General features: G+C 36.4%; 1 protein-coding gene across 4 annotated transcripts in view; it reads right to left on the reverse strand.

Moving 5' to 3' along the window:
• Positions 1–27,593, reverse strand: part of Slc4a4 (solute carrier family 4 member 4) — a 424,936-nt gene that overhangs the window by 21,703 nt on the left and 375,640 nt on the right. For all 4 annotated transcript variants that reach the window (XM_047565890.1, XM_047565891.1, XM_047565889.1 and 1 more), the window contains 3 exons: positions 16,892–17,005; positions 14,925–15,086; positions 848–1,026 (listed from right to left, as the gene is read on the reverse strand). In XM_047565890.1, coding sequence (XP_047421846.1) covers positions 848–1,026; positions 14,925–15,086; positions 16,892–17,005 — 455 coding nt within the window. The remainder of the gene's footprint in view (positions 1–847; positions 1,027–14,924; positions 15,087–16,891; positions 17,006–27,593) is intronic.

A 27,593-nucleotide genomic window follows, 5' to 3' on the forward strand; every position in this document is an offset into this window, starting at 1 on the left:
ACTTGCTCTTGGTCCATCAATTACTGGCCTCTTTGAAGCCCTTATTTTTTAAACAACTTGTCCTCTTGTGTAATTACACCTTCTTTCATAGGAGACAGATATTACATTGTCCCACATTCTAATTAACAAACAGCTCAGGGAAATTTCATGAGTGCAATAAATCACACCAGTCTAATTTCCGAATCTACAACAACAAAAGTACTTTTTAACCAATATGATTCTCATCCAACACCCCCTCCTCCACTTCCCAAGAAAGAATCACCCACTGTTGAGGCGTGGGAAATGATGGCTCTGTGGTGTGAGCTATCCACCCAAGCACTTATGAGTATGGTTTGTTGCAAAAAGCACCCACCAGAGTAAAAAGGTCTTCTACTACTGCCCTTCATGGCTACCTGAATTGAACAGCTGGAGGTCAAAGTTTTCCAGTGCTGATGGGAACAGAAAATGGATTGGAATATAAAAATTCCTTTTCTTTCATTGAATCTTAAAAATCATAAGTAGACTCAAGCACTTGGGGGCCTTTACACACAATTGAGATTGAGTGAGTACTACAGCACCTAAATCACCTGTATGCTGATGAAAATGAATGACTGGTTTGTGTTTTTATGCTATATTTTTGAATTTTTTTTATCAAAGGAAATTTATATATCATAAGAAATTAACTAGAAAAATTGTTGAAAACTCCCTTTCTCATGAAAAGTTAGTACTTTCTAGAACAACAAAAAAAGATGAATAAATTAATCATCATCAGTTCTAGCTCCTCCAAATATGCCCATTTCCTTATGATTGACACATAGATGTGTGCACAGTGTCACCTGGGGAGTCACTCTCCTCTGACTTAACACACCTCACTCCTAGAAACTTTGGTTGTTCTCCGGGTGCAGATGTCTCTGTCTCCATCTTCAAACTGTCGATGTGAGCAATAGAGATGACTGTAGCGGCCACATACCACGGAAGAGCCATGAAGGAGCACACCACCATGAGGATGGCCACCCAGAAGAGATCCAGGTGATACCCAGCTCCTTTCTGTAGAAAGAGATAACAAAATCATGTGGAAAAAAAAAATTGTACTTGGTACCTAGTTGTATTTCCAGATGGGGATTAAGGTTACCAAAAGAAACTGACTCGTTTTACTTGATAAAAGTATCTACTTGAAGGGCAGCTCATTAAGGGAAGGAACTCTATCTTCCTCATTTTATTCCCCCTAGCGACTAAAAGTAGCCACCTGCTACAGCTGCCATAGCAGTCATCTCCTCTACTATAGTTCTGAATAATTGTTTAACTTAAAGATTTAGGTCACAGCTTCACTTAGTATTTGTTTAGATCTATGACTGATTATCATGTTCTGTACCGTGGTAGAAAGCATAAGATATAAATTATCGCTAATTGGATTGTTTCTATAATAGGAAAAAAGAATAAAAAGCTATGTAACAAAAGAAAATTGGAATTTTATATTCAGAAAATGGGGATATTGCCTAGTTTTAAGAGTTTATGGGATTGTTCAATGAAGTAACAGCAGCAAAGCATCTTATAGAAACTTAAGTGGTAGTAGTTGTTACACAGTGGGAGCTAAATAAATGGAGTTAATAGCAGGACTGATACTGATTGTTGCTCTTCACAAAAGCAAGATAGGCATCTTAAAAACAGGTATTTGGGGCTAACATATTCATCCAACATCATTAGCAATTAGGGAAAAGGAAATCAAAACTACCCTGAGTCAAAATGGCAGTTATCAAGAATACAAATAATAATAAATACTGAATAGAATGTGGAGAAAAAGGAACACTTCTACACTGCTGGTGGGACCGTAAATTAGTACAACCACTATGGAAATCAGTATGGATGCTCCTCAAAAGACTAGGCGTGGAACCACCATATGATCCAGCTATACCATTTCTCAGTATTTATCCTGAAGAATTAAAGTCATCTTACTACAGTGAGACATGCATACCCACAGCAGACAAATTATGGAACCAGGCTAGGTGTCCATCAAGGGATGAATGAATAAATAAAATGTGGTGCATATACACAATGGAGTTTTATTCAGCCATAGAGAAAAATGAAATTATGGCATTTTCAGGAAAATAGAAGAAATGAGAGACCATCACATTAAGTGAAACAAGTCAAACTCAGAAGATTAAGGGCCCTATGTTTTCTCTCACATGTGGAAGCTGGAGAGGAAAAAGGAAAGCAAAGGTGAAGGTGGGTCTCTTAAAAATCAAAGGGAGACCAGTAGAGAAAAGGAATCAAAGGCAGGGAGGTAGGGAAATACAGAGGGATCAGGGAGTGCTGGGGAGTGATATTGGTCAAATTATATTGTTATGTTGTGTGCATATATGAATATGTAAGAACAAATCCTATCAATTTGTACAACTATAATGCACCAATTAAAAAATGTGGGGAAAAAAACCTGGCAATTTGCCTTCTCTCCCTGCCAGTGTTTATCAGTATGCTGTTCATCTACACAGTGTTGAATATATGTGGACTAAAGATCCAAAACAACCTTGAGATGGTATGTAGAGGGCCATTTCTTACCTCTCATGGTATATAAAAATAACTGCTTAACAACTGATTACCTGATATCATTAATACAATTAATACCCTCTTAATCAGAATAGGCTGGTTTGAAACATCGGTCACAATAACATTTACTGACTGGAAAAGCAGACAATGTAACAAAAGGTCTAGCTCTTCTACTCACTAAATAAATATTGTTAAGTGTGTCCACGATGTTATTCTATGGTTATATTTCTCTGCTCTATTTATGAAGAAATCAAATGCTTAATACCCCTATGGAGCCTGAGAAAATAGAGCAGTCCATTTTCACAGCATGGAAGCAACAGTACCAAGAGGCAAAGGGTGACTGAGGGAGGAGAGGTTGGCTTTAAAAAATGAGAATGTGATTTACACCAGGATCCTGGTGACTGTTATCATTCAGATCCCATTACAGTTTGACAGAACACTGCTCTCCTTTCACTGAAATGCCAATATTTTACCTCTGGCTTGCACACATGGGTCTAATCATGTTCCCAGAGAACTCATAGCAGGAAAGGGGAGCTGACACAAGAAAGAAAAGCACATGGTCATCTAGTGCAGGTTTGGCTGAGAACAAAAAACAGGTTATCTATAAAACCAGTTCATTTCAGGTCTGTGTATGGCATTTATCTATCTTTGGTATTGAACTGGGACAAGGAGGGGGAAGGAAGGCACATGGGGGATGAACTGGAATAAATTTATTCCATAATGACGAATGAGGTGAACATCATGATACATCTGGGATCTCAGTCATTCATTCTTTCAACAAACACTGACTGCCAACTTAGACCCAGGCACAGTTTGAGATGTTGGTAACACATCTGTGAATAAAACAGACAAAAATCCCTGGCCTCATGGAGCTTCCATTCTACTAAGGAAATAACTCCCCAAAATAATCTATATAGTATCTTAAAAAGTAATACTGCTTGGGAGGGTGAGGCAGGAGGCTCTCAAGTTCAAAGCCAGTCTCAGCAAAAGTGAGGCACTAAGCAATTCGGTGAGACTGTCTCTAAATAAAATACAAAATAGGGTTGGAGATGTGGTTCAGTGGTCGAGTGCCCCTGAGTTCAATCCCTTGTACCTCCCTCCCCCAAAAAACATACTAAATAGAGTTAAAAGAACTTGGGCTTGTACACTGAGTATGACTGGAGGGTTTTCAGTGGAGGAGTGACATGATTTGCTAGTGTTCTAAACATTCTGGCTGCTGTGTTAGGAGCAAATTGAGCAGAGTCAGGACAGAAAGACCAGATAGGAGATGGTTGCTATAATCCATGCAAGAGATTATGGTGTTTAGAACCAGATTGATGGCAATAAGATGACAAGAAGTGGCTGGATTTCAGCTGTGCTTGGAGGTGGAGCCTCAGGATTTGCTTCCTTTTGCCTGTGCATCTGTCATATAGCAACAGTCAAAATATACTAATATCTCCAGCTTCCTCTTTCACCTCTCTCCTGCTTGAATCCTACACCACTACCACTTTCAACCTCATGCAATTCCTCAAATGTGTTCCACTCACGGAGGCCTTTTGCGTCTGCCCACATAGCCTCTTCTACGTGGAATACCCTCTACTTTTCCTTCTTCTCTTGGCTCAGTCCTATCCATCCTTAAGACTTAAATTAGCTTTCACTTTTCCAGTAGTTTATTCTGCCTCCACTAGGTGAGATGAATGAGTTGTTAGATTAGATCTCGTCCTTTATGCTCCCCTATTTTTCATTTTATGCCTTCTAGCATAGCACTCAAACTATTTTTTTGATATTGTATGTACATTTATCTATTTTTTATATTAAACTTTAAGTAACATGGGGACCTGGACTGTGTCTTTTCCAACCGCCCTCCATATTCTGAATACCTTAGTAGAGTGTATGATATAGAGGTAATTCTCAACAAAGGTTTATTTTTTAAAAAAAGAATTATAAGTACTATGTATGCATTTGCCTGATAGCAAGTATGAATTCTTAATCAGACAAAGCAAAGAAAGAGAAAACTTTACTGTTCATTGACAGATGTGTGAAACATTTGGGGGCTCCAGGGAGGATAATAGTTGGAAATATCACAGAATTTCAAGCCCTATTTGGACTAAATCACTTAAGTCCATGTTAGAGGTAACAACATGTTATTTAACAGACATAATTTCCAAATTCTGTTACCAAAGAATGTAAAATAACTTAAGGATGTGCACACTACCCAGAGCAACAGGTCAAAAGAATGGCACTGCAGAAAAAGTTATGCATACCACCCTGAGCTATCTTGATGCTTTCTTGATCTATTTCAACTAAAACAAGTCTGAGTTAAGTGTATTAAAGACAAGCACAAAAGGACCACATAATACTAAGGAGGATGAAATAAGGATTTCAGACACAAAGGTAACTATGCATAACTACCAGGATAAATAAAAGTTTTGGGATAAAGTATTTATAGACAAAATTACTCTATGCCCCTTGACCTCACAGCTTCCAAAGTTTTCCTTCCCCTCAACTATGCTGAGACTTCTTGCTGTTCTTAAAAAGAAGAGATAATCACCATAAACTGAATGCCCTGCCTGGTCCACCTCTACCTCCCCTCTCCAGCCTCAACTCTCCCTCTCCCACTGCAACCACACAGAATTATTACAATAGCTCATGCTCATCAGCATACCTCCCCTTGTAAGGCCTGCACCCATACAACGATAAATCACCTCACCTGCCTGGCAAAGTGATAAAAAATTTTGATTTAGAAGGATGGCTCTGTTGGCTTATAGAGGGTATATCAGAAGTGGTCAAGACTGGAGACAAAGGGCAGACCTGAGAATACTGCCATAATCCAGTACTGAAACGAGGCAGTTTAAGCTAAAGTAACAGCATTGGGAAAAGACCACTAGCAGATAGTAGAGATTTTAAAGAGACCAAGTCCAAAGAGGGAAAAGTAATAACTTCATTTACCAAATTTCCATGTGCAAGGCTTACCAAGTTTTTTTTAAATTTATTTTTACTGTAAACAAATGGGATACATGTTGTTTCTCTGTTTGTACATGGAGTAAGGCATATCATTTGTGTAATCATACATTTACATAGGGTAATGGTGTTTGATTCATTCTGTTTTTTTTTTCCCTTCCCCCCCACCCTTCCCACCCCTCTTTTCCCTCTATACAGTTCCTCCTTCCTCCATTCTGTCCCCCTCCCCACCCATTATGTGTCAGTGTCCTACATAAATTAGAATCTGGAGACATATTTGTTGAAAAGAATGGTAAGAGCTATACTTCAAAGTCCATGGTGCCCCAAACTCTTGCCATGAAGACCTACCAAATGCCAAATGCTTGTTAGAGAAGTTGTTCCAGCAAAACAACTTATATATGTATGAAAATAAGCTACTCCAAAAATATCAGGGTTAGCTAAAAGTATATGAATGGCTAGATTTGAATGAAATGAAAATAATGTTAAAATACTAGCCCTATTTTTGCAAGAAAACAGTTTTTTCAAAAATAACATATGAAACTTCTTTTCTATTCCTTACCCCTCCTCATTGCCACTACCTTTTTGAGATTCTCATAATTTCTCTCTAGAATTATACAACAGCCTCTTTCCATCCACCTCTCCCATATATCCTTACTGTTGCCAACTGGAGAGTCCAAAATGCCATTCTGATGCCATCCACCCCAGGCAGGGGTTGAGCAGGAAGTCAGCACAACATACGGGCCCAGCCTCACTTACCACGCTGAGGCTCCTGCATCCACGACCATGTGGGGAGCCCCTGAGGAGCCTAAAACTCTGACTGTGCCTTGCAAATTCTGCACCCATTCCTTCCTATGGTCACACTTCAAACTGGCATTCTGTCCTCCTCAGCCTAGGTTTAAATCTATCCCCCCACTTCAAATCCCAACTTGAATGTATTTCCCTCTTCTTCTTCCACACCACCCAGCACCCCTCAGCACTCAACTCTGCTCTCACCACAGAAGCCCTCATTTTATTCCTGACCCTGCAACCCACTCTGCTAATCTTAAAAATCTAAATCATATAATGGCACTTCCCTGTCCAAACCCTCTATGGCTTCCTGTTTAACTTAGCATAAAAATTAAACACTATAACATCCTCTGTTAAGATTCTATATGGTTCTTCTTTCTGGGACTATTTTGTAGACCTCCCTCCCCTGGGAACATCTGGCAATGTCTGGAGACACTTGGCTGTCACAACTTGGGGAGGAGGTACCACTCTGGCTAGAGGCCAGAGATGCTGCCAAAAAGCCTACAAGGCAGAGGACAGCTGTCACCAGTGAGGAACTGTTCAAACTGACAACTATACTGAAGTTAAGAAACTTTGTTACATGTGACCTGACCTCACCTCTGACCTCATCCTGAATGTGAGTCCTTCCAGCCTGCTACTTGTTTCTCCATACACCAAGCTTCTGCCACCCTGGGCCTTTGCAGTGGCTCGTGTCTTTGCACTGAAAACTATTATTTAATGAACATTTATTGAAAACCTATTTTGCTATAGGCCTGTGTTAGATAAAACAGTAAATAAGACAGGATACCTGCTTGTACAGGGAATGCTTATTATTACGTTGACATCAGACATGAAAATAAATGATTCAGTGTATATGCAAGACACAGGGCACAAAGGAAGTCATGATCAATTCTAACCTTGGTAACAGACATAGGTGATAAACAGGGGAACTTCATGAAATTCCTTCAAGGCACAAACCATATGAAGAACCATTTTCATCTTAAACACTTACTGCAAGTGTTCCATACATAGCAAGTACTCAATAAATGCTCAAAAGGTTAAGTGTGTCTTCTTTTAAAGACTAAAAACATCCATCCTTGTCTTTGTGAATATAAACCCAAAGAATGTTCTATTTTCTGAAACTGGAGATTATTTTAAGTACAAGGATAAGAAGTGAAATTTTATTTCCATTTGAAATTGTATATGCTTTGCTAATTCAGAGCAAAATTTAGGAATATATCCACAGAAATCAAAATCTGCAAGAGAAGAAGATTAGGCTAGCAGGCTACAGTGTCCATCTGGTACAAAGATGATAACAACGGAGAGGTCAGGAGCAGTCCACACGCATGCAGAGCCAGTGAATAAACATTCATGCCTGGAGCCCACCCTAATCCAGAGAACATGCTGGTTTATGGAGATACCAAGAGCCATGACAGTACCTCCCACGAAGGGGAGACACAATCAGACGAGAGGACTCAGACTTGTGTGAAAATTATAATGTACTCTAAGTAGACATTCCCACAGATTTGGAAAAGATACCAAAAAGTACAGAAGCTGAAGTTTCATTACGCCTACAGTGAAGCCACAAACACTTTCTGCAATGCTGCCACCCGAATACAGTTTTGAACTGTACAGGCACTCAGATTTGAGATGGGGACCAGTGTACGTATTTTTCACCCATCTCATACAGTATAACAATTTTGAGAACCATGTGACCAAAGGTAATAAAAATCTTCAGTTATGTCTATGTATTGAGTCTACCATATGAAATTATGGTGGGCCTAGGTTTAAATCTATCCCTCTACTTCAAAAGAGCTAAAAAATAGTACAACAAGTTGTGGTCATTACCTTGAAAACATTTTGGACCAGACAAGAGGATACGTTAAGTTACACAAAGTAAATATTGTGTAGGGATCATGTGACCAGTGCCACAGAATTATACAAATACAACAAGAAAAAAACAAGCAAGAGCAATACAAATTACACTAAGGGTGAAGGAAGTGCTATACTGAGAGGTGTTATGTTTGGAGGATCTTAAGGATGGAGAGGATTTTGGTAAGTAGCAATCAATGAAGGTGGAGAAAGATTTCTAGTCATAATATCTAACAGAAAAAACTGTCAGATTTGAAGAGAAGCCAACAGGCTTTACAACCAGACTGCTGGTTAGTATCTGGAGAGAATCACCTTAAATTTAGGTTGAAATCATCTCACGGTGCTTTAAATCCCAGGCTAGGGTAAATGGCGTTCTTCAAGGGGCAAAGGTTTGCAGGGTCAAAGTATGAAGGTTTAGAATGTAGAATATGCATATAAGAAGAGCACTTTTTAAAAAATTAATTCTTGAAACAAAGCAAGGGAGAGTGGTAATAACTCATGACTTAAATATTAAAAAAATCAAGCCATGAAATAAAAGAACTGGATCCAATGTTATGAAAGTAGGAATAAAGAAGAAAAATAAAGAAAGCAAGGTAGGGTAAAAAAAAAAAAAAATCACACATTCCAATAAAAGGTTTGCCAGAAAAGAAATCAGAGAAAATTATCTATTATCTACAACTATATAATATCTATTTTAAGACACCTAAATGATTTATCCCTCCTAAACCCAAACAATGATACTCTAGAAATCATTTTCCTTCTGAAAAGTATCTCTGGCTTTGTAGTCTGAAGCTGCCTCTGCTCCTACCTCTGCTGGTAACTCAGTGAATGACCTTGGGGAAGTCGTGACCTTGCTGAACCTTGGTTTTGAGTACTCTGCAGGGATAATGCAGAACATAACTAACCAAATGATGGCCAAAAAAAAAAAAGCCAAGCGCCTTGGCGTTCCTACATCAATACAGAGCTGTTCAGCAGAGTGGAAAGGTGGATCCCATCCCAAGCAGAGCAGACAGCCAGAGCCACTTGACACAGAGCCAAAGCAAATGCCACCCAAAAACACGCTGCTTTTAATATCACAATGCTTCCATCTCTCACTGTTTCAGGTTTCTCTTTTGCATCAATTCCATACAGTTAGAATCTTTGATTTTCATATTCCATGGCTCCCATTTCCTAACAAATTGTGAACAAAACAATTTCCTGAGAAAAAAGCCTTCGATTCCTAATGAAACGTCCACTCGTATCATCAGATTTGTGACAAAAGACCAGCCCTTATTCTATAGCTATCATTATACAAAAGAATGGCTTCAAAAAACCAATCTCTGGAGTCATGAAAAGTTATTTTTATATACTCAGCTCTTACTTTTAGAGGCAAACGCTAATACGGCTCAATTGTCTAATGTTTTCTCTGAAGAAGAGAATACATTTTTTCTATATTTTATCAAACTAAATTTTCTAAATTCTAAATTCTGAATTTTATTGATAAAATTCTTATTGATAAGAAAACTTAATGAGAAAAAAGAATAGACATTTACCTCCAAAGGTACATAACATATCTGACCAAATGTAGATTAATATTAAGAATTGATTTCTAAATTTTTTTGGAATAAAAATGTATTAGTCAATAACCATTTTTGTCTTTAGTGAACTAAATCAACACCAAAATCCTTCCCACTAGAGAAAATTTTAAAATGCTCAAAAAAATCACATAAAAATAACCTTTAAAACCCTAGCTTGCCAGGGACAGTGGTGTTTGCCTGTAATGCCTTGGGAGGCTGAGGCAGGAGGATTTCAAGTTCAAAGCCAGCCTCAGCACTTAGAGAAGCCCTAAGCAACTTATCGAGATCCTGTCTCAAAAATGAAAAATTTTTAAAAACTTTAAAAAGGACTACAGATGTGGTTCAGTGGTTAAGCATCCCTGGGTTCAATCCCTGGTACCAAAAATAAAAATAAAAACTATGGTTATCTACAGGAAAGTACGAAAACCAATTAGAAGAAAAAAAAAAAAAAAAAAAGCAACAAATCCATAGGATCCATGGGATCATTAAACCCCAGAGCTTTGAATAGTCCTGAGAGATTATGCCAATCCTTGGGGACTTAGGCCTGAATCAGAATGACCATATGAATTCTAATGGCAGAAATCAATTCTTGAGTTATAGGGGAAAGGATAGAGATGGAGACACCACCAAAATAAAACAGGATTCTCTAAACACAGCATACTCACTTGGCCAATTAGGGGGAAAACTACAGAGAAAATCAGTGGAGATGCATGCCTCTCTCAGCCTTGCCATGGGTATAATGCCAAAAGAAAAGAATAAAAAAATCTTCAGGGACATTCCTAACCATAAATGTGTAATTGCATTTGGGGCTGGAATTCACATTATATCTGTGACCTAGGAAACCTCAAGCCAAAAATGCAGTTTAAAATGGACCTGGCGTTAGTGTATGTGTGTATGTGTCACACACACATACTGCTGTAGGTAGATACATTGATCATAGATATACAATATCAAACCTATATACAAGCTCATCAAGCTTCTAAAACCAATGACCGTTTACGGGAAATACAGAAGACAAAAGGAGGAAACAATCAACAAGATCTAGACTATGACAACATTTTCAGTACAAATGTGCAGATTTTACTTTCCAAAAATGGCTGGAGGATACCTCCAATCTTATACCCTTTTCCTACAATGTGAACTTGCCATTTTCCCATCTCAAGGTGGAATCCTTTCCTGCCTCCTGGAATGGAGGCTGCCCCAGGACTACATTGACCAGCTGGCTGTGCCAGGTACAGGTGTAAACATTAAAACTGCCTAGGTTCTTCCCCTTCTTAACCCTTAGAAGTCAGCTGCCACATAACACAAGTGCAAATAACCCAGGTACCATACTGTGCAAAGCTCAGTTCACATGAAAGGGTCCTGTAGGGTGGGATGCCATGTGGTGGGACTGGCTGGGAGGAACGCACAGAGGTACCATGTACAAATGTATGTATGTGTATAAATATATACAGGTACACAGAGAGGTCAGTAACTAAGAAACATCAAGGTGTTAAACTGAGTCATGAGGAGTCATCTTGTACAGTAATCCCAGTCAAACTTTCAGATAATACCACTCCCCACTGCTATCTGACTGCAATGCAGAGACCTCAAGCAAGAGCTATCCTACAGGGCCACATATTTCATGACGTTAGGGAATTTTATTAATTTTTTAGTTGATAGATGGTATTGTAGTCAAGTTTTTAAAGAAATATATATTCCCTAAAAATGTATGGATATTATTAAGGCAGGCTGTCTAGATTACTTCAAAGTATTTGAAAGAGGGTTAAGAAGATAGAGGCTCAGATGATACCATATTGGCCACAAGTTGATAATTACTCAAGTGGGATGATAAGTATCTTTGGTTACTCTACCATTCTACTTTTTTATGTAGGTTTGAAATTTTTCACAATAACAAATATATTTTTTAGGAATAAATAAAAAGTGTCCTCAGGTTGGTAGGACTCTAATATGCCTTTCAAAAGCAAATAAAATCTTCTCTAGAAGCCACAAATCAAACATTTGCTTGTTTAATGGACTTTGAAAACATAGACATAGGAATATTAGCTCACAACTTAAAACAAAAAACAACTACAGACAATACCTAAGGAAGAAAGGTACCAGGAACAAGGACCAACCAAGAAAACAAAGTTCAGAATCAAATCTGCAAAAATAGTCTGTTTAATGAATACATAAGATACAAAAAAAAAGTATATGGAAGAATAATAAGGAAGCCTGGAACTACCAATATTGACCAGAAAGACATGGAAAAGAACAAAAGAGAGATTCTAAAACTAAAAAAGTATGATTCTTGAACAAAAAGATTAAATGGACTGGTTTAGTAGGAGAATGGAACCAAAAGCAACAAATAATTAGTAAAGAGAAAGACATGAAAAAAATACCAAAGTATATCATATAGAGAACCAAGAATGGGAAACATATTAAAAAAACAGATCAGAAGACATGGAGAACAAGAAGGAAATATACAATTAATCTTTAACATGGAATTCTAGGAGGATGTATTAGAATTTGAATGGGCCAAAGATGTACAAAATTCCATACGTGATAAAAGATATGAATCCGCAGATTCAAGAAACTCGATAAATCCAAGTTATAATAAAAGAAACATGCCTTTACAAATAGTAGTGAAACTCCAAAAAAAAGACAAAAAAAAAAGATCAAGAGTACCAAAAAGAAAAGACAGATTATTTATAAAGCAATTAAAATTATATCAACATACCACTTTTATGGAAATCAAAAGTAATGAAAAATAACTTTTAAGTACTAAAATATCTTTCAACTTGAAATCACTTATCCAGAGAAACTAACTTTCCAAATAAGGGTAAAACAAAAAACAAAAATAAACAAAAATAAGTGAGCTTAGTATTTTTGAAGACCACAGTGGGAGGAAATTTTTAAGACCTGGTAAGTAAATACTGTATATAGGAGATAGTTCAATCTAAAGGAGACTAGTCCAAAAAAGGAAAGAGAAATGCAAGAAAATCTCAAAAAGAAAAGATGCCATCTTCTGTTACCCTGCCCCCAATTGAATTGTTAAGGTACAGAAAAATTTCACGACTTTTAATAACCTAAAAATTTAAAAAAATTTTTGAAACTCACTGGGTCATAAAATACTAAATGCTTACTGATTTTGTAGAAATCATTTTCCTAAAGAACAACAAACACATAGGCATAAAACCCTGAGCAACAGAAAACAAGAAGGTAAGAAAAACAAACTGCCCTCATTCTGTTTACTAATTGCTCCAAGAACTAATACCTTTGCTGAGGATATAAGGTACAGAGCCAGGCACTGTAAGGCATTCAGTGAATATTTGAATTATGCACTTACTCTCCAGTTGGGTGCAAGGCATAAACACATAAGCAGTTAAACAATAATCTTAGAATTAAGACTATCTCAAAGCAAGACAGTATTTGCTTATGGCAGAGGGTAGAGGGAGAGTCATTTTAATTTGTTTCCAAATGAATTCTCAACCTTTTCTTTGATCATAACTGAAAATCAATATTATCCTTTTGTACAAGTGATTCCCTGAAGATGTTTCTTTTTTAGTGAAAGTCTATTTCTCTAACTTCCTATAATAGGTGGAGTACACATCACTTATTTTCATGATTCCATGAACTGTCTGTCTTCTCTTGAAGTCCAAGTCATTCTTCCTTCTAACATTCCACATCACTAAAAATGCTGATCTCCAGGACAGGTACATACATACTCCCTTTAAGACTTCAGCAACTATTCCAGGATCTTCCTCTTGACAACTCTCTGTGCTTTCCAATGATATCAACATTGATAAAGATGAGACTTTCAACACCTTGGACTCCAACACTCCAACTTCCAAGATTTGATGAACATCCTCTCCAGGGTGCTTCAAGAGCTAGTTACACACTTTGGATCAGCTCATCATACCTAGATTTCTCTCTCCCCAAACTTTCGAAATCCAAACTTCTCTCCTCTTTGACCAAAGCTCTTAGTTTTCATCTTATCCTACTCTTATTATAATGGGATTAACTCATTTCTCACTGTGATCCAGGTTCTAAATGAAAATTTATCAGAACACTCCTCATCTTTCCTATTCTTCCACCCCAGTAGGTTTCTTTTCATTTTCTGGATTTTTCCTTCTACTACATCTTCTCTGCTAAATTCCAAACACAGTAATTTCCTGCTTCCGGGTGACTGATTTTAATGTATTTTATACTTCCCTTATTTGGTAGTTATGAAAAGTTAATGAGTTACTATATAATATAAAGTGATTAGAACATGGCCTAACTTACAGTAGGCATCCACCAAATTAAAGCTCTTATTAGTGTTATTATTCATATCTAACTTCCCCAAGTGGTATTTTTGAAATCTTTTGTGGCCTAAAAAATCATGAGAGGTGAAGAAACATTATATAAGAACATTTTAGGCAGATCTCATGAAATATACCCAGACCACTAATGCATTTTTTTTTCTATAGACTCATGACAAAGTTAGTAACTAATTTTTTTAAAAAAGCTAAAATGTACAAAATAAAGCATTTTTCTTCATACTTTTTGGTCAGTAACATTCTGAAACAAATATGTAAAGACAAAACAATATAAATGCTTACCAAAAACTTAAAAATATGAACTACCTGAAAAATTTTTTGAAGAATAAAACTTCGAAGATTCCCAGCACAAAGAAATGACAAATGTTTAAAGAGATGGAAATGATAATTACTCTGATTTGATCATTCTACATGGTATACAAGTACCAAATTACCACAATGCAACCCATAACCATGTACAATTTTGTGTGTATAGGTGTGTGGTGCTAGGGATTGAACCCAGGGCTTTATGTATAATAGAAAAGTACCGTAGCACTGAGCTTCATTCCCAATCCCTAAAACATTTTTTGAATTAAAAAAAAAAGAGAGTAATTTTGAGTTGGTTTAACAGAGTAACAGAGTCAGTTCTAACTAGACGTTCATTAAACTTTAAATGACATTGTCTTCACTAAGGACAGTTACAATAAAACTAGAGGTAGGATGACTTCGGCTAAGAACTCATATTCACTCTTGGGTAGGGGATTGAAGCATGATTTGAAACATTATTTTCAGATTTAATGATGCTCCCTAAGGTGTTATATTGAGGACCTGTATGTTTCAACACAAGGGGATCTATGACTGTCAAGTCTTAAGGAACATTAGCTATGGTTTAACTCCCAATAAAGCTCTCTTGGTTTCTGAATCAGTAAGCATTATCAAGGACTACAAAGGCCATAGAAGGTAGATAACCATTATCACCGGCACTTACCTTGAGTTTATGCTCTTTTCTATTTACAATCACAGCTGTGATCTGTTGGTCCATGAAAATCAGAATGGTGACCAACAAAGCAGGGATGGCGGCTGCAAGGTACACCCACCAGGGGTTCCCTCCAAACGGTGGGATAAACCATCCTCGGTTTGGACTTGTTGGCTTAAAGCAGAGAGAGAATATTTTTCAAAACAATATCAAGTCACCACATACTACTTAATGAAAAAAACCAGTGGGGAATATATATATATATATACATACACACATACACATACATACATATTTTGTTTTGGGAGAGTCAACATACTAAAAAAACAAACAGTTACAGGCTGGATAAAGAAGATTATTTACCAAAAATCTTTCTAAAGATTTTATTTTAAAGGTAATGTTTAAAGGCAGGAGAGAAAGAATATGGGTTGTTGGGAAAGCAGCGGATACCACTGTGTGTACTTGGGGCGATTTCAGATAAGGAGGACTCAAGATGGAAAAAAGTAATTTAAATTTAACAGGCAGCCAGAAGACAGGCCCAAAAGGAATACTCAGTAAAGAGGTAGGAAAATTTATAAAATCATCATGAATTTTGCTCTTGGGTTTTTAGCAATTATAATGAAGTCATTTTTACTACTACCAAATGATAATAGCTTTACCATATATAGAAAGTTTTAAATATTTTGTAATTGAACTAATTTAAACATTCTAATCTTTCATTTTACATATAAAAGTGATCCAGAAGAACCAGTTAATCCTTACAAATGTCACACAAAAAACTGAAAATAAATCATCATTTTTCTAGTTCTTGGTCTATTCTCTTTCAGATCATACATGTTTATTACAGAAAAAAATTTCCTCTGTTTCCTTATTTTAACCAATACAAATAAAAAAATGAAAATAGAATGCTATTTATGAATTATTTTTGCCAGAGAGATTTTCTATCAATGAAGAAAGTCTCACACCTTTTCCAAGGCTATTTCTATCCTTGGATGCCCTTGCTCATAACTCCATCACTGAATGTATCCACCTCTTCCCACATTTAACAGGTTGTGAGTTCATAAAGAAAGGTACTTTGTTTTACTCATTAATGCATTTCAAATCCCAGGTATAAAGTCTATCTCAAATCCAAGATTTAATATATATTGAATTAAATGAATTAATGATTGAATGAATGAGAACCTATCTTTGTTGATGAATACGTGGTGGCAGATAATGCCAAAAATATTATTTCCTACACCAATAAGTTGTTACTATACTAAAACTTCAATCAGCTTAATATTTCTTAGCACATATACGATTTCAACAGTGCAGTGAGGATTATTCTAGAAAACAGGTAAGAGACTTAGAACAGAAAATTAGGTAGTGATATATTTAGGAATGACTGAAATGTAGTTTTTGTCCAGTATACCTGTATATACCAAGAAGTTTGCAAAATAAATAATTCTTATCCCTTCTTCATAATAGTTAAAATTCACATTATATATAAATGTGTTTGGCAGATAGTTTGATACTATGAAAATTGAATTAGGAGTCTGGAGGCTTGAGTTTAAACTTTAATCTATGACACTGCTAGTTAACCTCAGGCATTTTACTTATTTTTCATGAGCTTCAGTCTCAACTTCATAAAATAAGAATGGTGCTAGTTATGTTGTACACTTTCTAGAATTGTTGTATGGATCAAAGTGATAAAGTATGTGAAAATAATTCAGGTATTATTATATGAGGCTGAATCTGTAATGTATCCATTACTTTAAAATAAAGATCAATTCAATATGAATCTTGCATGTGATCCTAGTCTTGGCATTTTAGTGAAGTCAGTCTAAAGACAAACTGTACAAATGAGTCTAACAAAGAACTTCTTTTTTGCCAAGAATGGATAAATATACAAAACTAACTGAAAGACACAATAAACTAGAACAGGGGAAAGGATAAATATCAGAATTCAAGAAACAACCCAAAGATAGGCATTCATTTACCTTAAACTCGCTTGGCACAATTAGTTTTGGGGTATCCACACCTACAAGGGCATCTATTACACAAAATATGAGAATGGACAAGATAATGGCAAAGTCACTGATTAGTTTTCTTGCCTGGAAAAATAAGAAAAAGAAACAAACAACTATTTAGCACCAGATACATTTTCCTCTGTTTGAACTGAAAAAAAAAAAAAAAAGAATTCTGTATTTGCTAACAATTTATAATAACAGTTTCATCAACAAATTATCACCCAACCAGACATAATCTGATCCCACAGACAGGTCAGTGTGTGTGTGAGTGTGTGTGTGTGTGTATGTGTGTTTACACACACATACACACACACACACTCATGCATGCAAAAAGGAGGTCAATCGAAAAGAATATATCCCTGAAATCCCATACAAGCATTCGCCCTGTATGCAGTACAAATGACAGCTGGATAAGAATGAAATCTAAGTGTGTATTGTAGAAAGAAATATATCTGTTCATTTGGAAAGCAGTACTGTGATAAATAAAGCAATATAAATCCTATAAGTTAAACTGAAAACACCACAGATCTCTCAGGAAGGGTTACAAATTCCAGTTCACTGAGCCAAGTAAATATCCAGACCCAGAGTAATGTCAAGTGAGGGAAGATGGAAATGTAAGGGTAGCACTAACTTTGTCAAGGAAAATATTCCTCACGCCAGGCTATTGCTTCAAGTCTCTTGGAGGGGGCTGCACTCTCTTCTCCACCACTTCTTAAGTGTGGCTGCCATTATTTGGTGATTCTCCAAGTTCCTAAGTGCCTGCCTCTGGTCTTGGTTTAAGGGATACAGCATTAAACCCTGTCCTTTCCCATTACGTGACTGCAGAATGGAAACTTACAAGTCATTAAAAGGAGCAGAGGACCATTTGATTTCTTGGAGGCTGCTTTGTAATCTCTAGTAGCACTAAGACCATTACTAGAGCACTAACACCTGAAATTCCCATATGGAGGGTACACAGGATAATTATAATCTCATCATTCATAAAAATTTACTCAGTTCCTAATATTTTGCTTGGTGGTGAGAATAATAAAATGGACAAATTCATGTCTTCTTGAAGCTCAGAGCCATGTTGCATAAAAGAAAGCAGGCTCCTAAATAAAGTCAGGGTTGATTCAGACTTGATCAAGTTATCTTAGGGAGACCAATCAAGTTTTTTGATGCAGCTAAAAGAAGAAAGTGAGATCAATGATGGGTTGAATGTAATGTACCATTCTCGGGGTAAAGGGTCTCTTGACAGTGAAGTAAAACTACTGTAGTCAAGTATTCAACAGAAACTGAACTGAGGGGTGGAAATTAGTTGGCAGGCATATATGCTGAAGACTAGAGTACCTAATTCTTGACCTTGTTTCAGGAACCTTGGGTACCAACTAGAAGCAGGATCAAGGATGGGTTTTTTGACCAGGAGTTTTTTTTGTTTTGTTTTTTTGTTTTTTTTTCCTCTTGAAGGGCCAGATTCTGCTGGGTATAGCTTTCTTGAGACATACACACCAAAGAACAGAAGGTGAGTTATGGGACCTCTCAGGGGCAAGTTAACACCAATCATACATAATAATTTCAAGAACAAATAGATGGTAGGGATTAGTTTAGAGAGACAACAGTACAGCTCTTAGGAGAATAGTTACTATAGGCAGACCACCTCGGTAGGAATGTCAGCAACATTATTTACAATCTATAAATTCTTATCCTTTCTTAGCTTCAATTACTCTGTCTACAAAAGAGAGTCAAAATAATACCTATAATTTCACTGGTTGGTTTTAAGAATTAAATAAAATATGCCATGAAAATGCTTAATTTAATCCCTATGAATAAGTTACTATTGTTATTCCATGTTCCAGAAGACCTCTTGGCTGCAGGAACCACTGGGATAACTAAATGACTTACTGTCAGGAGGTCTTTTAAATGAACCATCAATTCTAAGAAACAAGAAATAAAAGCCCAGCAATAATATGAAACTGCTACTCTAAGCTACAATGGGTTGAAAGTATCTGGAGTTACTGCAGAAAAAGGATGCTTCCCAGGACCTCAATACTAGAAACAAAAAACAAAAAACTCTCATTTCTTAAGTTTTGTGCGAGTAGTGTTGACACTGATGATTCAGAATGGCCTGGCAAAAGATGGTCCCACGAAGCAGTTTCAGGAATATGTTGGGATGTTACAACCATCCCTCTTTTACAATTCCTTTTATAATTTTATTTATTGAGCAAAGACTGAAAACCCAAATTAACCATCATACATATATCTAAAGGGATGTGTGATTCTATCTTCTGTGAAAGTTTCACTTTTATGGTTTCAATATATATATATATATATATATATATATATATATATTATATATAATATTCAAAGAACATATATAATATATAATGCATATATATAATATATATTTAATATTGAAACACTTAGAAAAAACAAGTGAAATAAAGAAAATTATTCTCAATTCCCCTATCTAGGAATAAACCTTAGCATTTTCAAATATACTTATCTTTTATATATATGTATTTCTCATTTAAGTGTATATTTAGTTTTTAACATATACTGCTTTATGTCTCCCTTGTTTACTTTTTTCTGTCTTATTTAATATTTTCTATAATAATGAGCATTTATGGCCCTATATATTATGTAGAAGTAATATCCCAACATTTATGTTTTCTAACACAATACTATTCAGATTTCTTCCAACATCTCACCATTACAAACAATACCATAAAAAAATCTTTGCACATATCTAAGACTATTTCCTTAGAATAAATTCCTGTCAGCAAAATTATTCTGTCAATGTGTATATAAAAACTTAAGGTTTTTAGTTTATAATGCGTTCTAGAATTACTTTCTAGAACGTTAGATCGATTTACCAATTTTCACTCTGTTCAACAATGTATAAATAACTATGGATACTGTTAAGAGTTAAATCCATACTCAAAAGGAAAGCAATTTTTCATCACCAAGGATATTCATAATATGAAACTGTCAAATCTTCTAAAACTATAATTTCTGTAGCTTAACGAAACAACTGAATTTTCTGCTCCATTCTAAACTTTCATATTTAATTTATAAATATAGCAACCTCTAAAGATGGCATTAATATGTATTCTCAAAAGTATCTAATTAATCTTCATGAACCAAATATTATGTGGAGAGAGAGAGAGAGAGAGAGAGGATTAGGGGGAGGGAGAAAAAGAGTGACAGAATTACTAACAGACACAAAGTCACCTGATAGCAGGACATTTGTATGGTAATAGTCCAGCCAGCCAGTGTAATTTTTCAAAGGCAATTGACTGGAATAAACCACTTGACAGTTTCTGATCTAGGAATATTTTGTGCATTCTGAAAACATTTTGGAAGTCAGATCTAGTGGACCTGATTCCACTGGTACTCTCTGGACTTCACTGGTACTCTCAGTCTTCTTTCCTGGTTTCTCCTCAACTCCTTCAAATTCTTGAGGTTGGAGTGTCTCAGAGTTCAGACACTAGTCTCTTCTCTCCTCCATGTATACTCTAATCAAAGTGATCTCATTCAGTCTCATGCTTTAAAATGCCATCTGCACTGGAGACTATCATGCTAAGTGAAATAAGCCAGTCTCCCAAACAAAGGCTGAATGTTCTTTGATACGTGGATGCTAATACACAATGGAGGGGGGTGGGGGGTGGCAAGAATAGAAGTTCATTGAATTAGACAAAGGGAAGGAAGGGAGGGAACCGGGGATGGGAATAGGAAAGACAGAATGATTTAGACATAACTTTCCTACATTCATATATGAACACAAAACCAGTGTAATTCCACATCATGTACAACCACAAGAATGGGAAGTTATACTCCATGTAGGTGTAATATGTCAAAAGATACTTTACTGTCATGTATAGCTAAAAAGAACAAATAAAAAGTAAAATAAAATGCCATCTGCATGCTAAAGAATAAGACATTTATATCTTCAGGGCAGATCATTTCTCTAAATTCCAGAATCATCTATCTGGTAACCTGATACCTCCAACTGGATTTCTTACAGGCATCTCAAAATTATATCAAAAATGAAGTACTTGATCTCTCCCACTCTCTTCTTTCTCAGCCCATGCTGCCCCACTACTGATGTCCTAAATCTGCATGCTTTTTCAGTTTTCTCCTTCTTAATTAATGTCAGCTTAATTTTTGCCATTGCTCAGGCAAAAATTTTTAAACCCACTGAATTATTCTTTTTCTCACATTGTATATCTAACAAATCTGAAAATTTAGTAACCATGTTAAAATATAGGTCAGATAATGTGGTAGGAAGTATAAAGTACAATGTGCCCCTACAGATGTTCACATCCTAATTCCCAGAACCTGTGAATATGTAGTGTTACATGGCAAGGTAGAATCAAGGTTGAAGACAGAGTTAAGGCTGATAATCAGCTGACCTTGAGATTGAAGAGATTATCCTAGATTATACAGTTGGACCCAATGTGATCACAGGAGTCCTTATAAGTAAAAAAGGAAGGCCAGAGAGAGGGTCATTTTCAGAGTGATGAAGTATGAGACAAACCTGAACAGCCATTGCTAGCTTTGAAGTTGAAGAAGGGGCCCTGCACCCAGGAATGCAGGTGGGCCCTAGAATTTCTATTTAGGCAAAGAAATGCATTCTTCCTAGAACCTCCAAAAGCATGATTTTAGCCCATACCAATTTTAGATTTTTTACTCTTTTTCTCAATGCTGGTCTCTAGGTTTGACTCCTCAAATCTAAATTTTTGTCATTTCAAGCCACCATATTCATGGCAATTTGATAGAACATCCCTAAGAAACTAATGACTAATAAATAAATAGAATGAGATATAGATATACATGATACATAACATATACAAACACAGAGAAAGGGAGAGAGAAAAGAGTCAGATTTTGAAAGAGATTCTAGGTAAAAGCAGTCTGATAAGTGTGGCACTGTTGTACTATAAGTATAAAAGTAGCTAAAAAGACAAATGCTAACACATGTCAGGATTAGAGTTTTTAAAATGTATGGGGTGAGGGGGTAAAGCTATTAATAATGTTTCTTAACCTCATTAAAAATCACAGCCAGGGTAATACATTCTATGTAATATACTTGCTTTTATTTCCTTTCCCTTCAATTGTACAATGCAGTTCAGTTACAGCAGAAATCTCTCCTGGAGAGTGTTTATTATTAAGACATTCATTTCTAAGATACGGATCCAGTTGAAACATCATAGTTAAGGAAATTGATTTTTCTTAGGCCACTCCTGTATTCTCCTCTAAGTCTTCTAATTAGAGGAAGCTGGTAGGGTGCTATTTTAGCAGGTTATTTGGGTCTTTTGCTACACTAAAATTAAACCTTAATTTGAACTGGGCAAAACTGGCATCGTAGAAGCAGAAAGTGCCCAAACAATGTCAAACAATGCATACATACAGCCCACTAGATACATGCTGCGTTCTGAGTACACGGAGCTTTGTATCTGACTTTAAGAACATAAGAACTGCCTTCACTGGGCCCTTCTCACATTTCCAAACATGCTTAGAAAAAAATGTTTATATTTCTTTTTACTGTTTGTTTTACCTTTGATTTCATCAAACTTGATCTCTTTCTAAAAAAAAAAAAAAAAAAACTCTTTTATATTGTCAATATGTAAATAATGAAATCAAATTAGAAGCTCACCATTCCTAATTCTCTGAGACTAGTGAAGTCAGAATTAAAGACAGGCAGTTTGTGTGGAATAGGTGATGGGGTCAGATCAAGAAAATGGAGGCTGGGAAGTTGGAAACCACCTCTGGGAGATTGGAATGTTCATGTCTCCAGAGCCCTTTGAGACTACCTCTTCCAAAGAGGTTATTAATGAAGCAACTCCTGAGCAGACTGAGAGCTACAAATCAATGCCCCCTGGGCTGCCGTTCCCTTCCTGCCTAGCACTCCCCCTTGGCCCTTCCAGGCTACCTGCTCACCACCCCCCAACTCCCCACCCTACCCCCACCCGCCATTCCAACAACATCTCCCAGTCACTATGCAGGATGGGGGAAATTAAAAAGATAAGGGAGAAGACTGCAGAAGAACAAAGGAAACTGTAGTCTATCAAAGGGGCAGGGTGCTCTCACTTCTTGGGATACCAGAATACCAGCCATGGCCCCCTTCTCCCTCCTGGGAGAAGTCTGTGTTAACTACCTTTAAATAAAACCTGCTCTATATAGGCTTGCCTTGGTGTACTTCTCTAATGTTCAAACGTCAACGTTTGAGGACGCAGAACATAAGAACATAAGAACTGCCTTCACTTTAAGAACATAAGAACTGCCTTCACTTTAAGAACATAAGAACTGCCTTCACTTTAAGAACATAAGAACTGCCTTCACTTTAAGAACATAAGAACTGCCTTCACTGGGCCCTTCTCACATTTCCAAACATGTTTAGAAAAAAATGTTTATGTTTCTTTTTACTGTTTGTTTTACCTTTGATTTCATCAAACTTGAGCTCTTTCTAAAAAAAACTCTTTTATATTGTCAATATAAAACCAGCAGTACCACTAGGTATTACTGGTTATAATTAAAAGTAGAAGTGCCAGAGTTTTCATGAGAAATCCACAGGATTTCATGCCCAATCCTGTGGATTCAGATACCTCAAACTTAGTTTGGACAAACATCATTTGTGAGTGTTCATCCATATCAAATGCTAAGTCTCTTCAGACAAAACTTCAATATTCTGGCAGTATAAATTATCACAATCTAAGAGAATACAAATTAAGATAATGCATAGAGAGCAATGGTTTATCATTTTCAAAAAGCTTGGTTTATTTTAATGATATTTTAATGATATGATATGTGTGCTACAATATATGATAATTCCTACCTCGACTTAGGAAAAAGTGAAGCATGTCTCAGGATTTTAATGTCCCTTTTTATACCAGACTACTTTGAGCTCTTTTATTTTACTATTTTTTAATTATAAAAATGAAAAAAAAGAAAAATGTTCCTGTCCTCTGCAGAATTAGACAATATCTCAATTAATATAGTAAGAAGCAACCAGCTTAAATATTTAAAACACCAAAGCGAAGAAGAAATTAAATGGATGGGAAAGGCAATTCAAATAGCCATACACTGTTCTCTTATTCTTGGGCAAAAACAACCTAATAAATCTACTATAAACACACTCTCTATGAAGGATGATACCATATTAATTATTGAGAGAGTCATAATCATAGAGAACCAACAGTGAGAAGCTAGTTAATTTACAGGGGGGAAAAATGGTTTTTCAGAAGCCCCAGAGGACATTTCATATTCACTTTGCAAGGACTGCAGCTGCTCCTAAATTAACTGGGGGGAAGGGGCTGTGAGCATGCTGAGCGGCTCTCAATGGATGGAGCCATGACTAAGAGACAAGGACAGCAGCAGGCACCCTGGGGGCTCTCGATAAATATTAATTCATGATGTCAATTTCCCTAATGATTGTGGTGCTTGGGAAATGCTAAGCAACAGTGTAAACAAGCATTTACTCTAGATGAAGAAAAGGTATATCAGACACATATGTGCCTTCTGGCAATCACAAAAAGATATAAAATGCTATGATAATTCTGAAAAATTGATCCCTCTAGTAACCAGAGCTCTAAAGCACTGTAGAAGAAATGTGTTAACATTACTTATAACAAAAATCTTAGTTCACTATACTTTGAATAATACTCCTATATTCAGAATTCAATAAAAGGAAAGTCAAACTTTAGGAGTTTAATGCATGAACTCCAAGTCAGGGTGTCTGAGTAAAAAAGGGAAGCAGACTGGACAATATATTTGGGTGGGGCTTAGAGCGTGCCAGTAGGAGTCTACATGGGTAGAGGAGCAGGCCTAGAGCTTCAGCAGGAATGCTGAGACTCTGGCAATCACTAAGGGACCTCTTCTTCCATCCTGCCTCAAAACTGGGCAGGAGAACAAGGAACCCAAGGAGAAGCAAATGATCAAACCACATGGGAAATTCAAGTCCCTGTCTGCTCACTTTCTTCCAAATTGAAGCTGAAAATCTAGAGCTTATCTAGAGAAGGGTAACCAGAGGAATAAGAGTCTAGGAAAAACATCACCAAAAAAAAGTGATGGTAGGCTTCAAGAAACTATCAGGAGAACCTGTCTTCCAACAGGTAAATTGTGTCAAAGGAAAAAGTAATTCAATTTACCATGTAGCTCCAATGGTGAGAGTAGACTCTGTGGACAAAGACTAGGGAGGGGCAGATTTGTGTTTCTACCAGGAATGTCTGTGGACATCAAGTTCCTATTCCAGGAAGTATTCAGGCAATATGAAGACTATCACTTGTCAGAAATTCACAGGTAATACTACATTAGATGGTATTCAAAGTCCTAACAATAAAACTCACTGATTAGGGACCAACTATCAAAAATTCCTTAACTCTGAGGGTCTTCTCAGATATAACTCAAAGATATCATTACTATAAAGGGTCTCAGCACTTAAAAAGGATGATGGTTTTATAAGTTAAAATAAAGTACAAGAATAAAAGTTAAAAACAGAGTAATTAGTAAGTTGTGCCTCAAATCTGAACCTAGAATTGGGACATGAAGCCCTTTTGTTTTACTGCACTGATTTCAGTGCTGTTAGACAAGTAAGCTGAAAGTGCTCTGGGCCTACAGGGTATCACGGTCAAAATTAGTTCTTCTATTTGGCTGGTCCTTGCTCCCAACCTTATTTTTATCAATACTCAATTCAGGTTAATCATATTTATTTTTGTCATATATCTATAAAAACTAAAGTATTTGTAATTGTTTAAATGTTTAACAGTCTCAAATGTATTTGTAATTAAATATCCTTTTGTCATTCTTCATAAAACAAAGATGAAAAACATTTTGGGGTTAAAAGCAAACTTGACTTTTAAAATGACTTTTCCTTGGTACAAAATACCACAGGAATTTGAAAATCTGATTCTTTTCAGTGACAGCAAAGTCATTTTTGAGTGAGTTTCAATAGCCCAATGTGGTCTGATATTTTGAACCAGAAAAATGTCACCCAGTATTATGAACACCAGAATGGAACACGGAAGACAGCCCACTACTTCGTGCTCATTTTTAATACATGATTTGTTTTAGTTCAACAGTTTTTACCACTCAACAAGAAAGTTTCTGAGACAAAAACAAACAGAGGGGAATGTCACCTGATTCTTATAAAGAGTTGTTTATAAACAAAACACATCCAACCTTAATAGAAAGGCCCCAGGACAAAATGTCAACCCAGAATTATGGTTCTAAGAATAGAACAGTTGTGGAATTCTAGACCTTCCTGTGTTTTACATGGATAAAAAAATGCATCTCCTAACTAAAATGCTCATTATACTTTCATTAAAATTCCTGAAGCCCTACACTTTTTTTCATTCATAAAGTCAGTTCTTCAAAAACCACCATCAACTTAAGTCACAAAAATGTACCAAAGTATGATCTCCTAGGAAATAATAATCATGAACAGAGCAGAAGAATCAAAATGAGTCATCCATATTCAAAAACACAAAACTCTAATTTATTCAACTAATATATATTAAGTGCTTACTATGTGACAGGTACATGAATTGCTTGTCTTTCTATCCTTGACCTAGTACTGAATCAAGTACACATTAGAATAACAATAATCTTCATTCCATATTGAATGACTATGCTAATTAATTATAAGACTTAGAATAGTAGATTTTTAAGAAAAGATACCAAAGAACATTCTGCATCATTTAAATGCAACACAGAAGGTGTCACAGATACTGATGCTACCTGCAATTTAGTGACTTTGTTTATTTAAATGACAGAACAACTGGGAAGTACATTTTTAAATAAACTTACAATTACAGCAATTTGTATGAGGTTGAGAATTGAAACTTCTTCCTACAAGGGTTATGAGGAAACTGAGCAGTTCCTGAAGGAAGGCATTCTTGTGCTGTTAAAAACATCACCCAGTCTCAGAGAGTGACTATCCCAAAGTACTAATAATTTTGCTTGATTCATAGGGTGCCACAGCATTCTGATTTATATTATTCACAATCCTGCTCTATTTATAAGCTGCTGTTTTTATTTTGCTGCCACATATGCAGTGATGGCATCATTGTTCCATGCTTCTGATCATTTGTTGGTGTGGGACACTGGGAGAACATTTCATGTTAATGCTCTGAGCCATCTGCCATAGGAGATCATAGATTATGCTGTGATGTTCCTACTGGAAGTTTGATGCTAAAAGACTTTGACTACAGACTTGAGGCTGATGTGACAGACCAGTCACAGTGTTGGAGAGCACACCTCTCTAAAAGGAAAGGGAACACAAGTAAGAGGGTCAATGCAGTGCTGGTGTTCTACCCGTGCTCCACTAAGTGTTAGGACTTTGTAGAAGAACCTGACATACCAATTAAATAACTGAAAGACTAGCAAAGGCAATCTGTTTGTTTCATCTTAAGAGCTCATACTGATGGGTTGCTAGTGGCTCCATGAAGGACTGAAGGAGAGTGATTCACTGACCATATGCTGGGCAAATGAGTCACATCCCTGGTCAGCAAAGTTAATAAGGTCCTGCTGGGTGGTGGCAGATGCCTATAATCCCAGTGGCTAGGGAGACTGAGGCTGGAGGATCCAGAGTTCAAAGCCAGCCCCAGCAACTCAGCAAGACTCTGTCTCTAAATAAAATATAAAAAAGAACTAGGGATGTAGCTCAGTGGTTAAACACCTCTGGGTTCAATCCCCA

The sequence above is a fragment of the Sciurus carolinensis genome, chromosome 10, assembly GCF_902686445.1.
Source record: "Sciurus carolinensis chromosome 10, mSciCar1.2, whole genome shotgun sequence".
NCBI classification, from domain to species: domain Eukaryota; kingdom Metazoa; phylum Chordata; class Mammalia; order Rodentia; family Sciuridae; genus Sciurus; species Sciurus carolinensis.